At 45.0% G+C, this 12,452-nt stretch overlaps 1 protein-coding gene across 1 annotated transcript in view; it reads left to right on the top strand.

Moving 5' to 3' along the window:
• Positions 1 to 12,452, top strand: part of SPMIP4 (sperm microtubule inner protein 4) — a 55,122-nt gene that overhangs the window by 21,758 nt on the left and 20,912 nt on the right. The window contains exons 3-5 of the mRNA XM_083145224.1: positions 3,033 to 3,104; positions 6,585 to 6,614; positions 6,708 to 6,883. Of these exons, the coding sequence (XP_083001350.1) occupies positions 3,033 to 3,104; positions 6,585 to 6,614; positions 6,708 to 6,883 (278 nt within the window). The remainder of the gene's footprint in view (positions 1 to 3,032; positions 3,105 to 6,584; positions 6,615 to 6,707; positions 6,884 to 12,452) is intronic.

The following is a 12,452-nucleotide window of genomic DNA, read 5'->3' as shown; positions in this document are numbered from 1 at the left end:
TTGCACTGCAGTTACGTATGTTAAAACCAGCATAGCGCAGAAGAATATCATTTAAACAGATAAATACAACAGTCACAATTGATAGAAATGATCAGAAGGCCAGTGGTTCTCCCATGAGTAATCTAGTAGTACCAAAGAATTCTATTTGCTCGGGCACTTCTAAATAACCGTTAAAATGTAAAAGTTATGTTTTAACTGTTGTTTAAAGACCCCCATACAATTGTGTGATGCTTAAAAATCGGATGAAATCGGCCGATATCACAATAGTGTAAGGGCACCTTAAGACTGCCCCAGAAAAAAGAGTTATTATTTTCTATATTGCTACTGTATATGGAAATATGCAGGTTAGGTCCTCTAGTCACATTCACATGCAAGAGATTACCTGAAGCTATAGCTACCTGGCAAATGCGACTTGTACAGTATATAGTTAAGGCTCAGAGTCAGTCTATTGCCTCCACACCCAGAGACTTTGACTCCTCAGTGCAAATTATATGGAACATAAACCTGTTACATGTGATTATTCTTTCCCACTCAGCATGTGGCTGGCACTGGAGACAGGAAAATAATAGCAAAAGGACAGGAGCTAATTGGCTGGAGCACCATTTCTTATATGCCAGAAGTTTTATCATGCACAACGAGTTTTATCACGCATTTTAAAGTGAGTTCAATAGGCTTAGGGGGGCTAGAGCAAGGTTACAAAGTTGCATACCAATTTCCCAGGTTTTCCTCTTAAGAAATTGGGTCTGATTCATTGCCCAAATCCATTGATTTGTGTGACATTACATTTCAGTGAGAGGAGTGTGCAGTGGATGTTACAATGGTAAGGAGACACTGTAATGTGGCAGAATGTGTGCTGGAGGCCACTGTAATGTGTAATCTGATCTTCTCATTGTACTGTGGTAGGCACTATGTTAACTTATAAGAACTGGGGCACTCTAATGTGGCACAATATGAAATGAAGGCACTATAGTAGTGTGGCATAATATGAACTGAATATTGTAACATGGCATCATTTGAACTGAAGGGCAATCTCATTTGGTATAATATGAACAGGGGGCACTGTGTGGTATAATGTGTACGTGAAGCCCTACATTTAAACTAGGGAACTGCTATGGTTCATAACATAAACTACTATACAGTAGGTCATAGTAATAACTAGGACAATAACTAGGGCACTATTGTGGTTCAGAACAAGGAACTAGGGCACTACTATGGGGCATACAATTAAAAGCTGTTGAGGAGAGGCATCTCTCATGAAACTTTGAGACTGAGGCCCTTTCCATATATTGCTTTGTTGCCTGCAAAGTCCTGGTTGCAGTATTATATAACTAACAATAAATGACGATAATAATAATAATAATAATAATAATAATAACTAGTAAGTCCCAGGAGAACAGCATGGAAGTGCCACAACCAGCACCTCAACTCCCCCCCCCCCCCCCCCTCTTTGCAGCCCTAAGGCTGAGAACAAAAATCCAGGAGTCTGGAGGTACTGTAAGTGGGGCATACAGTTGCACTTACTCGTTCCATGAGGACACATGTGGGCAATTGAAGTGACCCATAAATAATTTGCTTACTCACCCTCATGAAGCTCCATCTTCCCTATTTAATCACTTACTTACTGGGGTCTTTGTATAAATCCATTAAGGACCGTTTTCCAATTGAGTTATATGTTTGATACTGTGCACAGCATCATGCCCCCACAGTGGTGAAACCAGGGGCGTGGCCTCACGAGAGCATCACGATTATAGGCTATGCCCTCTTACTAGTAGTAAGGCGGCGTAACCTATAATCGTGATGCTCCAGAAACATTTATATGCACCACCGGAGCGCACCAGTGTCCCTCTTCAAAGTTGGAAGGTATGATATGATGAGCTGTGTGTATGTATGTATATAAGAAGTCATAAATTATTGGGTTTTCCATGTGTATTTATTTCTGTATGAATTCTAGAATACATGTCTAGTTTAAGATAGTGTGGTTACTGTTATTTCGAGCACACATACACATAGGGGTTTATTCTGGTTCAGGCGGCTGGGCCGTAAGCGTACGTTCCGGGGTTTTTTTTTATCTGCGCATGCGTACCTTCTGTAATGCGCAGGCGCGACGAATCCACAATGCTCACGGACGGTTGTTTCCGTGCGAAAAAAAATGTCCGCAAGAGTACGGTCATTGTGGGCGGCATAGGGGCGTGTTGAGGGGAGCGCCCCTACAGATACCGCATGAGAGCGGACGCCTGGGTCTGCTAATTAACGCTGATTACTACTCAGACACATACACCTGAATGTAATAAGCAATGCTGCAGCCTATTAAGTCCAAACCATTATTTCACTACCTGCAAGCCACACACAGCACTCAAACACATTGGAAGCTTATCTTTCTACACTTCTCTACATGTAAAGGTTGGTTTAATTTAAGGTAAGAATCATTTTAAGACCTGCTTATAGATGCTAAGGTAGGTATTTTTAAAACATTTATACACATTCAGTAAGTGTTTTCATATACTTTAAACAGCAGTACACTCAATCTACACAAGTCGACATGTGTCAACGTTATCACTCTAATACAAACATATTTTTGTTCATTTTGCGAAAAATACATAAACCACATCTAAGACCTACAAGGATGTGCCAGCAATGTTCTAAGGCAAACACTAGACAACAACAATAAACAATAGAGACCTGTCCGTGCACGGTGGTGTACGCTCAGATAGCCGCAAGATGTCGGTGGGAAAACGGACGAGAGAAACTGTGGCGTACGCTCTGTTGTACGCCAGTTGTCGGAGTCTAAGCGGTGATCCGTCCGTGTACGGTGGCGTATGTCGGTGTTTGTGACCGTCCGTATGCGGAGGTTTTGTGGGTGGACTTTCGCTCAACGTCCGCGTACGGGAAACGTACGCTGGTACGGAACGTACGTACGTTTGGCCGCCGCAACCAGAATAAGGTCCATAAACACACATTATTATTCTTATCATTATTAGTTCACAAAATAAAAATCAGATGTACACAATGTAACTTTCCTTTGTGTTACCTAGTGTGTTACCCATGCAGCAGAACTATAACATAACCAAGCTGAAGAAAAGTGCAGTTCGGCTCAGTGATGACCTGTAAGTAGATGTGTTCCTATCAATTACCGTTAGCAGATGTCACACAGACAGATTGATACACTGTGTGATTTTGTATATTGGGGTTATACGGTACTTAGCAGTACTAATGCATGATGCCAAACAGCAGCAAAATTCAGCATTTTTCTTATTCGCAACTTGGCTGAATGACAGGAAGTGGCTATTTGTGGGTGGTAACTGGCCGTTTTCGGGAAGTGTCAGGAAAACGCAGGTTTGACCAAGTGTTTTCAGGGTGGGTGTGTGACATCAGCTTCCACCTCGATCACCCTGTTTCTATCACAGACTTGTAGAAGGGTCAGGGTTACGCACAGATAGAACAGACTAGGAAAATCAATGGCGAGCGATTTGCTAATGGATTTGCAGCTGTACGATGATCAGCGATCCTTTCACAAGCCAATCACAGCCTTGCACAGGTAGGGTTAACACTCTGGTGGGCGATGGCTATCTGATCACAGGTCTCTGCAAATTCGCATAGCAGCGATCAGGTCTGAATAACCCCCATTATGCCAACGTGATTGTTCTATGGATGGATGCAAATATGTGCACAGGACCGTGCTTAGCATTGGAACTGCTGTCAATCAAATGCAATTTGGAGGCTTTTTATGTGGTTGATCACCGCAGTCGCATGATTAGAGCCCAAATTGCATGTGAATCACCTAGTGTACGGGGGCTTTAGAGTAACTACACTTACTGTGGGCCTTATTTTGGTTCATTCTTTCTGACAAAATCCTTCTTAGATGGGCAAAACCATGTGCACTGCAGGTGGGGCAGGTGTTACTTGTGCAGAGAGAATTAGATTTGGGTGGGGTTTTACTTCAAAGTGAGATCTATATTGCAGTGTAAAAATAATGCCGTCTATATTTTTCCTGCACAGAAACAAAATTACTCACCCAAATCTAATTCTCTCTGCACATGTTACATCTGCCCCCCCTGCAGTGCACATGGTTTTGTCCATTTAAGAAGGATTTTGTCAGAAAGAATGAACCAAAATAAGGCCCTATGTGTGGAATTCCATCTATGCTGGTTTTCATGTCCACACTGCACAGCTACATTCTTCATGTTCAGACTTTCCCTCATCACCATGGGGAGAGTACAGTACTTTTGCAAAAAAGACTAACAATTGGACTTTAATAGCCAATGATAGGGTTTTAATTAATCTGTAATGCAGGATGCATGTGTTGCGATGTCACATGTGTGGTCTCGCTTTCCTAGCTATGCTTTCAACTTAAGGTGCCCATACAATGGTCTGATTTGGGCTGATTTCACCTGACTCTAAGGGATTGGGTCATTATATCAGGTGAAATCTGACCGTTCCCTACCTCCCAACTTTCTTGACCAAGGAGTACGGACATGCAACTCGTGTCATTTTCACTAGGCCATGCCCCATTTTTGCCGCTCAGGGGGCCTGTCCAGCAGCTCTGTAAGCTGGACAGCTCCCAGCCTCTATGCTGAGGGAATTGGCACAGCGTTTATTCACCAGATTGCAGGGGGGACTCCCAAATGCTCGCCAAACACCCCCCCCCCACCCCCCGGCACGGGACACTGCCAGTCCTGGGAGGGGCGCAGGAACGTCCCCAAAAACCAGGACGCGTTTGATGCGCGTTCCTGTGTGCACGATCCTAGAGCTCTTGTGTGCAGCTCCCCGGGAGTTCTTTCACATGCCCACTGGCAATTAGCAATTATCTTTTAACTTATGGGAAAGACAGACAACATATTATGACTGTTATCTGCAAGATTACCTACTCTGCAACTGGACACACCTTTTTACAATACAAGGGATGCAAAATATCAAAAACATTGTCTTTTCCATGCAGAGTAAATACTTGCTGCTTTTACATGCTGCACAGCTTTATTTTAATATTGAAATTTAATTTGAGATGGGACACTCCCTTCCAAATCTTTTAGTGCAGGATGAGTTCCAAAAAGGTGCAAAGTGTTTTGTTTTGTTGTCTTCTTTTACTCCTAAATCAGAATCAACTCCTGTATGTTTAGTCCTCTTCCGAACGCGATGACAGGTACCCATGTGCTCTACAATTTAAGCCTGATTTCTAGAATCAGGTGGACAAGTGTGCACTGAGCACATCTGCACAGTTACCCTTCCTGCAATGCACTGAGCACATCTGCACAGTTACCCTTCCTGCAATGCACTGAGCACATCTCTACAGTTACCCTTCCTGCAGTGCACTGAACATGTCTCCACTGTTACCCTTCCTGCAGTGCACTGAGCATGTCTCCACTGTTACCCTTCCTGCAGTGCACTGAACATGTCTCCACTGTTACCCTTCCTGCAGTGCACTGAACATGTCTCCACTGTTACCCTTCCTGCAGTGCACTGAACATGTCTCCACTGTTACCCTTCCTGCAGTGCACTGAACATGTCTCCACTGTTACCCTTCCTGCAGTGCACTGAATATGTCTCCACTGTTACCCTTCCTGCAGTGCACTGAGCATTTCTCCACTGTTACCCTTCCTGCAGTGCACTGAACATGTCTCCACTGTTACCATTCCTGCAGTGCACTGAACATGTCTCCACTGTTACCCTTCCTGCAGTGCACTGAGCACATCTCCACAATTACCCATCTTGCAGTGCACTGATTGCTCCCACTTGAGTCTTCAGCTATCCATTCTCTCCCCCTTGTGTGTCTCTAGCAATGAAATCCCTCCTCCTTGTGTATCTGCATACCTCCCAACGGTCCCGATTTCGTGGGACAGTCCCGTTGTTTTGGAACTGTCCTGCATCCCACCTGGGGCCGGCAGTGTCCCGTAGTGGGGGGCAGTTGGGAGTCCCTCCTGTAAGCTCTCATAATTTACTTATCTTTGTTGTCTTTCCTCAGCTTCTATCCTCCGTGGTGTCTTTTTACTATGAATGACACTGACATGACCCTAGGTCACACCAGTGAAAGCCGCATGATCTGTATTACTGGCAGAGCAGTGCAGGAAAGCCTGTACATCCCATCGGAGATCAGATCCTGTCAGCTGGACTTCTGAAATCTAGAGCAGGCACAGCTAAACTTATATGACCAGCCTGCCCAGATGCCCCCAGGCTTTTCCAAATGCCCCTAGCCATTTGCCTATACTTCCACTGCCTAGTGATGCTCTGGATAAAATTTAAAGAAAAAAAAGTGTAACAAGGTAATAATGAAATACATAAGATCTGGTTTAATATATTTGGATATGTATTTATAAAATGCCCAAAGTTATTCTTGAACATGAGTCTGATTTTAGTACAGTATGTATGGTATTGTACAGCCGCAGGGCACCATTGGATCACAATTGCGACCATCAATGACCATCGGTGGTCGCAGGTCACAGAGGAACAGGAGTAAAACAACCCTTGTTCCCCTGTGGGCCAGTCTAACCCTAATCTGTGCACAAGCATTAATACCCTTAAAACCCAGCAGCATTAAGGAAACTCTGCTATATATATAATCAAATGGCAATAAACATATCTTATTTCTCTAGATATCCAAAACCGCCAGCTGCTTCAATAAGGTGAGGATGACAAACACAATAGATTTATCTAAATTACCAAAAAATGATGTTGAGAATATGTGACCTAACCTCATGTTATATCTTATGACTTAGTGACAAACAAATATATGCGGATTTCCCGGCCGAGCATCCATATCATTCCCACATATCCAGGTTTGCTGTGTTCCCTAGCTTCAGACCACCGGAAGAACCAGCCCGTAGTGCTACCCCACTGCACCCACACACACCATCCTGTGCCCATCCCACCATCATCCTGAAGAAAACCAAAGGTATGTCTTATGGATTCGAGCAGTGTTGTCCTTTCTTATCTGCACCATAGACTTGAGGTAAACCTAAAATACGACTTCAGAAAGCCATTTATCAATTCTATTCCCCCCTACTTCATCCCTCAAAGAAGTTTTTTCAAGCAATCCCCAACAAGATTTCCTTGCAAAAAAACAAAAGAGAATAATACTGTAGGCGCTCGTCAATACTAGGGATGTGCACTGGCCATTTTTTGGGTTTTTGGGTCTGGATCTTCTTTGGGTTTTGGGTCTGGATGTGTTTTGCCAAAACCACCCTTCCCCATTTTGGGTCTGTATTTTTGGGGGGAAAAAACCTAAAAACTGCTAAAATTGCATATATTTTTTTTGCTCCTACGCTATTATTAACTTCAATAACATTAATTTCCACTCATTTCCGGTCTATTCTGAACACCACACAATGGGCCTTATTCTGGTTGGAGCGTCCGGGCCGTACGCGTACGTCCCGGGGTTTTTCACGATCTGCGCATGTGCAGATACGCTAATGCGCCGGCGCGAACACTCCACAACGCTTACGGCCGGTGTCTCAACGTGCGAAAAAACCTGTACGCGAGCGTACGGGTAATGGGGCGGCATAGGGGCGTGTTGATGGGTGCGGCCGAAATAATGAGGGAAAATGGGCGTAAATATGGGCGTACACGGGGGTGTGCACCAAAAATGAGCGGTGCTACTACCGCACGATCGACTAAGGCACCGTTCGTTTCGGACACCAAACAGGCGGCCGCCAACCGCCAGCTAAAACCACCCCTACAGATACCGCATGCCAGCGTGCGCCTGAGTTGGCTAATTAACGCTGATTACTACTCAAACACATACACCTGAATGTAATAAGCAATGCTGCAGTCTATTAACTCCAAACCATGATTTCACTGCCTGCAAGCCACACATGCAGCACGCAAACACATTGGAAGCTTATGTTTCTATACTTCTCCACATTTAAAGGTTTGTTTAATTTAAGGTAAGAATCTTTTTATACGCTAAGGTAGGTATTTGCTAAACAGACACATTCACTACGTGCTTTCATAGACTTTACGCAGTAGCACACTCAATCTACACAAGTCGACATGTGTCAACGTGTTCACTCTAATACTAACATAGGTTTTGTATTTAGGATACAATAACATAAACCACATCTAACACCTACAAAGGATGTTTCAGCAATGTTTGAAGCCCATGACCACTATTTTCCACACAATCTTTGTATAGTACCCAAAATTATGACCTGTACCACTATCTCATCTGCTATGATTTGGATTTGACTACACTCTGGATGTAAGATGCCACCAATCACATTATTGCACTCTCATCTCTCTAACAAAGGATTCCTACATCTGCTTATGACACTGTCAAATCATATATATTTTAAAAGTTATGCATGTTTGTTCACAAGCTAATTTATCATGTTTGGCCCATTCACACATCTTTTTTTAGGGAGGACACATATGCATTCCTACACAAATGTACCTTTTGACCCTTGTTTGTCTGCCTCACCCACTCCATGAGGAAAGCATTGTTCTGGACCTGCTTTTACCTACTACTGTAGGAGCTACCTTACCTGCACACAAACTGCTTTCTCACCTATTAAGTTGCTCTGCACATGTGCTGACACAAACTAATTAGCAGGGAAAAGTTGGATAGGAACATGGGAATGGCCATGGAGAGGGTTACACATGGGAAACTTCGACCACACTTCAACAAATGTTCAAAAATACCCTGGTCAGTAAGTACACATAAATCTAGTATTTGTTTCACACAAGAAATTACACATACCACAATTTTGTTTTAATTTGTAAAATAAATTTATTTGCTGTTCAGCATCACAGCTTGACACTTTAATGTGAGAAATCAAATAAACAAATAAAATAGACACACAAATAATAAAACAGCCAGAACAAGAGGTTGCATATCTCCAAACATGTGTTACCCTGCAAATGCAATGGTGAAAGAAATGGGGACACCAGAATACGTACTGCAACAACCAGGGTGAATACTAAGCAAGATACACACCACCAAAAAAAAATATCCTGCATTTGTAGAGGTCAAAATACGAACTTTCATGCCCATGGCACGCAAATGGATCGATGGGCAACTCAGGAAGCGGATGTCCAGTGCAATTTAAACCTTTGGCCTCCAACCACAGAGGAAGTGAACCAGGTCTCATTTGGGCCCTTTTTTGCCCCTTTTAGATGGGGCCTTGGGGACAGGGGCCTTTGGGTCAGCTGGCTTTCGGCGTCTTCCCCTAGTCGACACAGGAGGGTCAGCCGAGGTGGAAGGTTGGGGAGCAGCTTGGGGTGGGGCAGCAGATGGGGGATTGTCCCTTAGGGACCTGGCGGTGGACAGCTGCTCCGCAAGAAGTTCATTCTGGCGGCTGAGGTGTTGGCCAATGCTTAGCATGCCAGCCGCCAGAGTTTCATTAATGCGGTTCAACGCCTCAACCTGCAGCTGGTTTGTGGCCTTCCACTCCGCCAGAAAATCCGCCACCTGCTGCTGACGGATCGCAGCATCCACCCCTTGCTGCTCGATCCTGTCCAGCGTCACCAACAGGCTCTCACTCCATGTCTCCTGTGGCTGGGGCTGGGGGCGACGTCTTGGTGGAGGCTGGACCACCTGCTCCACCTGTGGCTCTGCAGAGGAAGATGCTGCCGGTACATCCTGACTTTCTGCTTCTGCTAGGATAAGAATTGAAAACAATGTCACCATCACATACGCAATAAAAAATATCTTTCTAAATACAATGCATTACTGTGACTTACCATCAAAAGCAGCAGCAAAGACCTCCGCCGGGAGCTCACTGTCCATATTGGAGATCCCCCTGATCTCCCCCACATCGATCACGTCACAGGAGTCCAGCTCCAGGGGGGTATACTCCAAATGGTCAGGCATAGGACCGCTCCCGGTGGACATGCTGTGGTTGTACCGGTCAGTCATCTTCCTCTTCAGGGCACTTTTGAAGTCAGTCCACCTACAAGTTTAAAAATACAAATATCACCATGAGATATGTGCACCACTGTGCTACGTGTAGGGTTACCACCTAGTCCCTTTAATTCCGGACACATGTTACTTACACAGGTTCTGTGGCAGTTTAAAATTAGGTGAAGTGGAGTCTTGAAGTCAGCCAGCCACAGAACCTGTGTAATTAATATGTGTCCGGAATTAAAGGGACTATGTGGTACCCCTAGCTACGTGACATTTCCTAGTGTGGGTGATCTTATGTTTTTTTGCCATGTGTGGCCAAATATTTCTTTGATGGACAAAACCATGTGCACTGCAGGTGAGGCAGGTGTAAAACCCCACCCAAATCTGATTATCTCTGCACAAGTAACACCTGCCTCACCTGCAGTGCACATGGTTTTGTCCATCTAAGAAATATTTGGGCAGAAAGAGTGAACTAGAATAAGGGCCTCAGTTCCTGCTGGAGACTGCTGAAAAATTGCCCTGACAAACACACTAACCTTTTCTTCACCGCGTCCCAAGTTCTGACCACTGGTGACACCTGGTTCACTTCCTCTGTGATCTTGTCCCAAAGGTTTCTCCTTGCACTGGCACCCGGCTTCCTGGTTGCCAATTCAATCCATTCGCGTGCCCTGGGCACTAGAATTCGCATTTCGGCCTCTACAAATGCAGGGTTTCTCCTTCTGGTGGTGGTATCCTGCTCAGTCATCACCCTAGATGTTGCAGCACGTTTTCTGGTGGCCCCAGTTCTCTCACCATGCACCTGCTGGGTCACACCTGTTTGGAGAGATGCAACCTCTTGTTCTGGCTGGTTGCTTGGCCCTTGTGGAGCTGGTGGAGGTTCACCAGGGCCTGTTACTGAGGGGCCCGCTTGATCTTGCAGGCGACTCCTCTCTTGGGCCCTCCTTCTCCGCTCCTGTTCCCTCTTGTTGAGTGCATCAAGCATGGATTGTGCTGTAGCTCTCTGCAGAGCGTCCTCTGCTGCAGAATCGTCTGAGTCAGACATGTTTGCAGCAATTGTGGGCTGCATCTGACTGAATATTTTCAGCGTATATTTTTTCCCGCAATGTAGATGCAAATTTACGCCGATATTTCCCGCCGATAATTCCCGCTTAAATTACGCAGGTCTCAACGCACCTGATCAAACACCTGTATATGCACATACACAGGTTGTGGAGCATTGTGCTACATCGTGAAATGTGGGCACCTGTCATTCCAATGACGAGTGTTGTCAGCTGGTATCTGTTGGAGTTCATGTATGCTTTTTGAGTCACATTTCAAAACATCACGATATAATGCTTTCCTTACATATGTAATGTGTATGAAATTGTCATACAGCAACATGTTGCATTGTGGCCCTTTAGGCAGCGTAGCTATAAGTAGAGGGTTGCGTGTATTATTTTCCGCCTACTGTATATACAGTACTCCTCTCCATGCATATCTCGTGCCCCCTTTAAGCAGCGTAGTTCTAAGTAGACGGTTGCGTGTATTAATTTCCGCATACTATATATACAGTACTTTTCTCTTCATGGCAATCGGTGTATTGAGCCCCCTTTAAGCAGCATAGTTATGAGTAGACGGGGGTGCGTGTATTATTTTCCGCACACTGTATATATACAGTTCCTCTCTATACATTGAATGCATGCTGTTGGTTGTGGTGTGTATATCGGAACGGTCCGCGTAAGTTTCTATTCGCATCCAGTTTGTTAATGTAAGAGGGATTATTAAAGTTAATACCAAACAAACAATTTTTTCAACCAATCAGCAAGCACCAAAAGTGATATATGTACCTGCAATTAATAACTGCGCCATTGCCACCATGACAGCAAACAGAGCTAGGCCATTCTCGACCCCTGAGCTGTTGGCCCTGGTCCACGTCATGGACCGTCACCTGGGGCCCAGGGGCCCATATGTTTCGAATGCGGACAAGCGGCGGGCGTATAATGCTGCCCGCCGCCTGATATTTTCCACGACCGGCGTCCGCAGAAGCCTGGGGCAGGTTGAGCGGCGCTGGTCAGACCTGCGCCGGCGGCAGCCCGTTCTACTGTGCAGCCTTCGCCGCCATATTGCCCGATGTAAGTTTTGATTACTAGTATGTCTGCGTTTTTTAGCAATGTTGTGTGTACTTTTTAAAAATAGGTTGCTGAGTATGGGGGTGTGTGTATATGGGTGTATATGGGGGGTATAGGGGGGTGTATATGGGTGTATATGGGGTGTATATGGGGGTGTATATGGGTGTATATGGGGTGTATATGGGGTGTATATGGGTGTATATGGGGGGTATAGGGGGGTGTATATGGGTGTATATGGGGTGTATATGGGTGTATATGGGGGGTATATGGGGGTGTATATGGGTGTATATGGGGTGTATATGGGTGTATATGGGGGGTATAGGGGGGTGTATATGGGTGTATATGGGGTGTATATGGGTGTATATGGGGTGTATATGGGTGTATATGGGGGGTATAGGGGGGTGTATATGGGTGTATATGGGTGTATATGGGGTGTATATGGGTGTATATGGGGGGTATATGGGGGTGTATATGGGTGTATATGGGGTGTATATGGGTGTATATGGGGGGTA

The sequence above is a fragment of the Crinia signifera genome, chromosome 5 (genome assembly GCF_055691185.1).
Source record: "Crinia signifera chromosome 5, ASM5569118v1, whole genome shotgun sequence".
NCBI lineage: Eukaryota > Metazoa > Chordata > Amphibia > Anura > Myobatrachidae > Crinia > Crinia signifera.
This window is presented reverse-complemented; position numbering and strand designations above follow the sequence as displayed.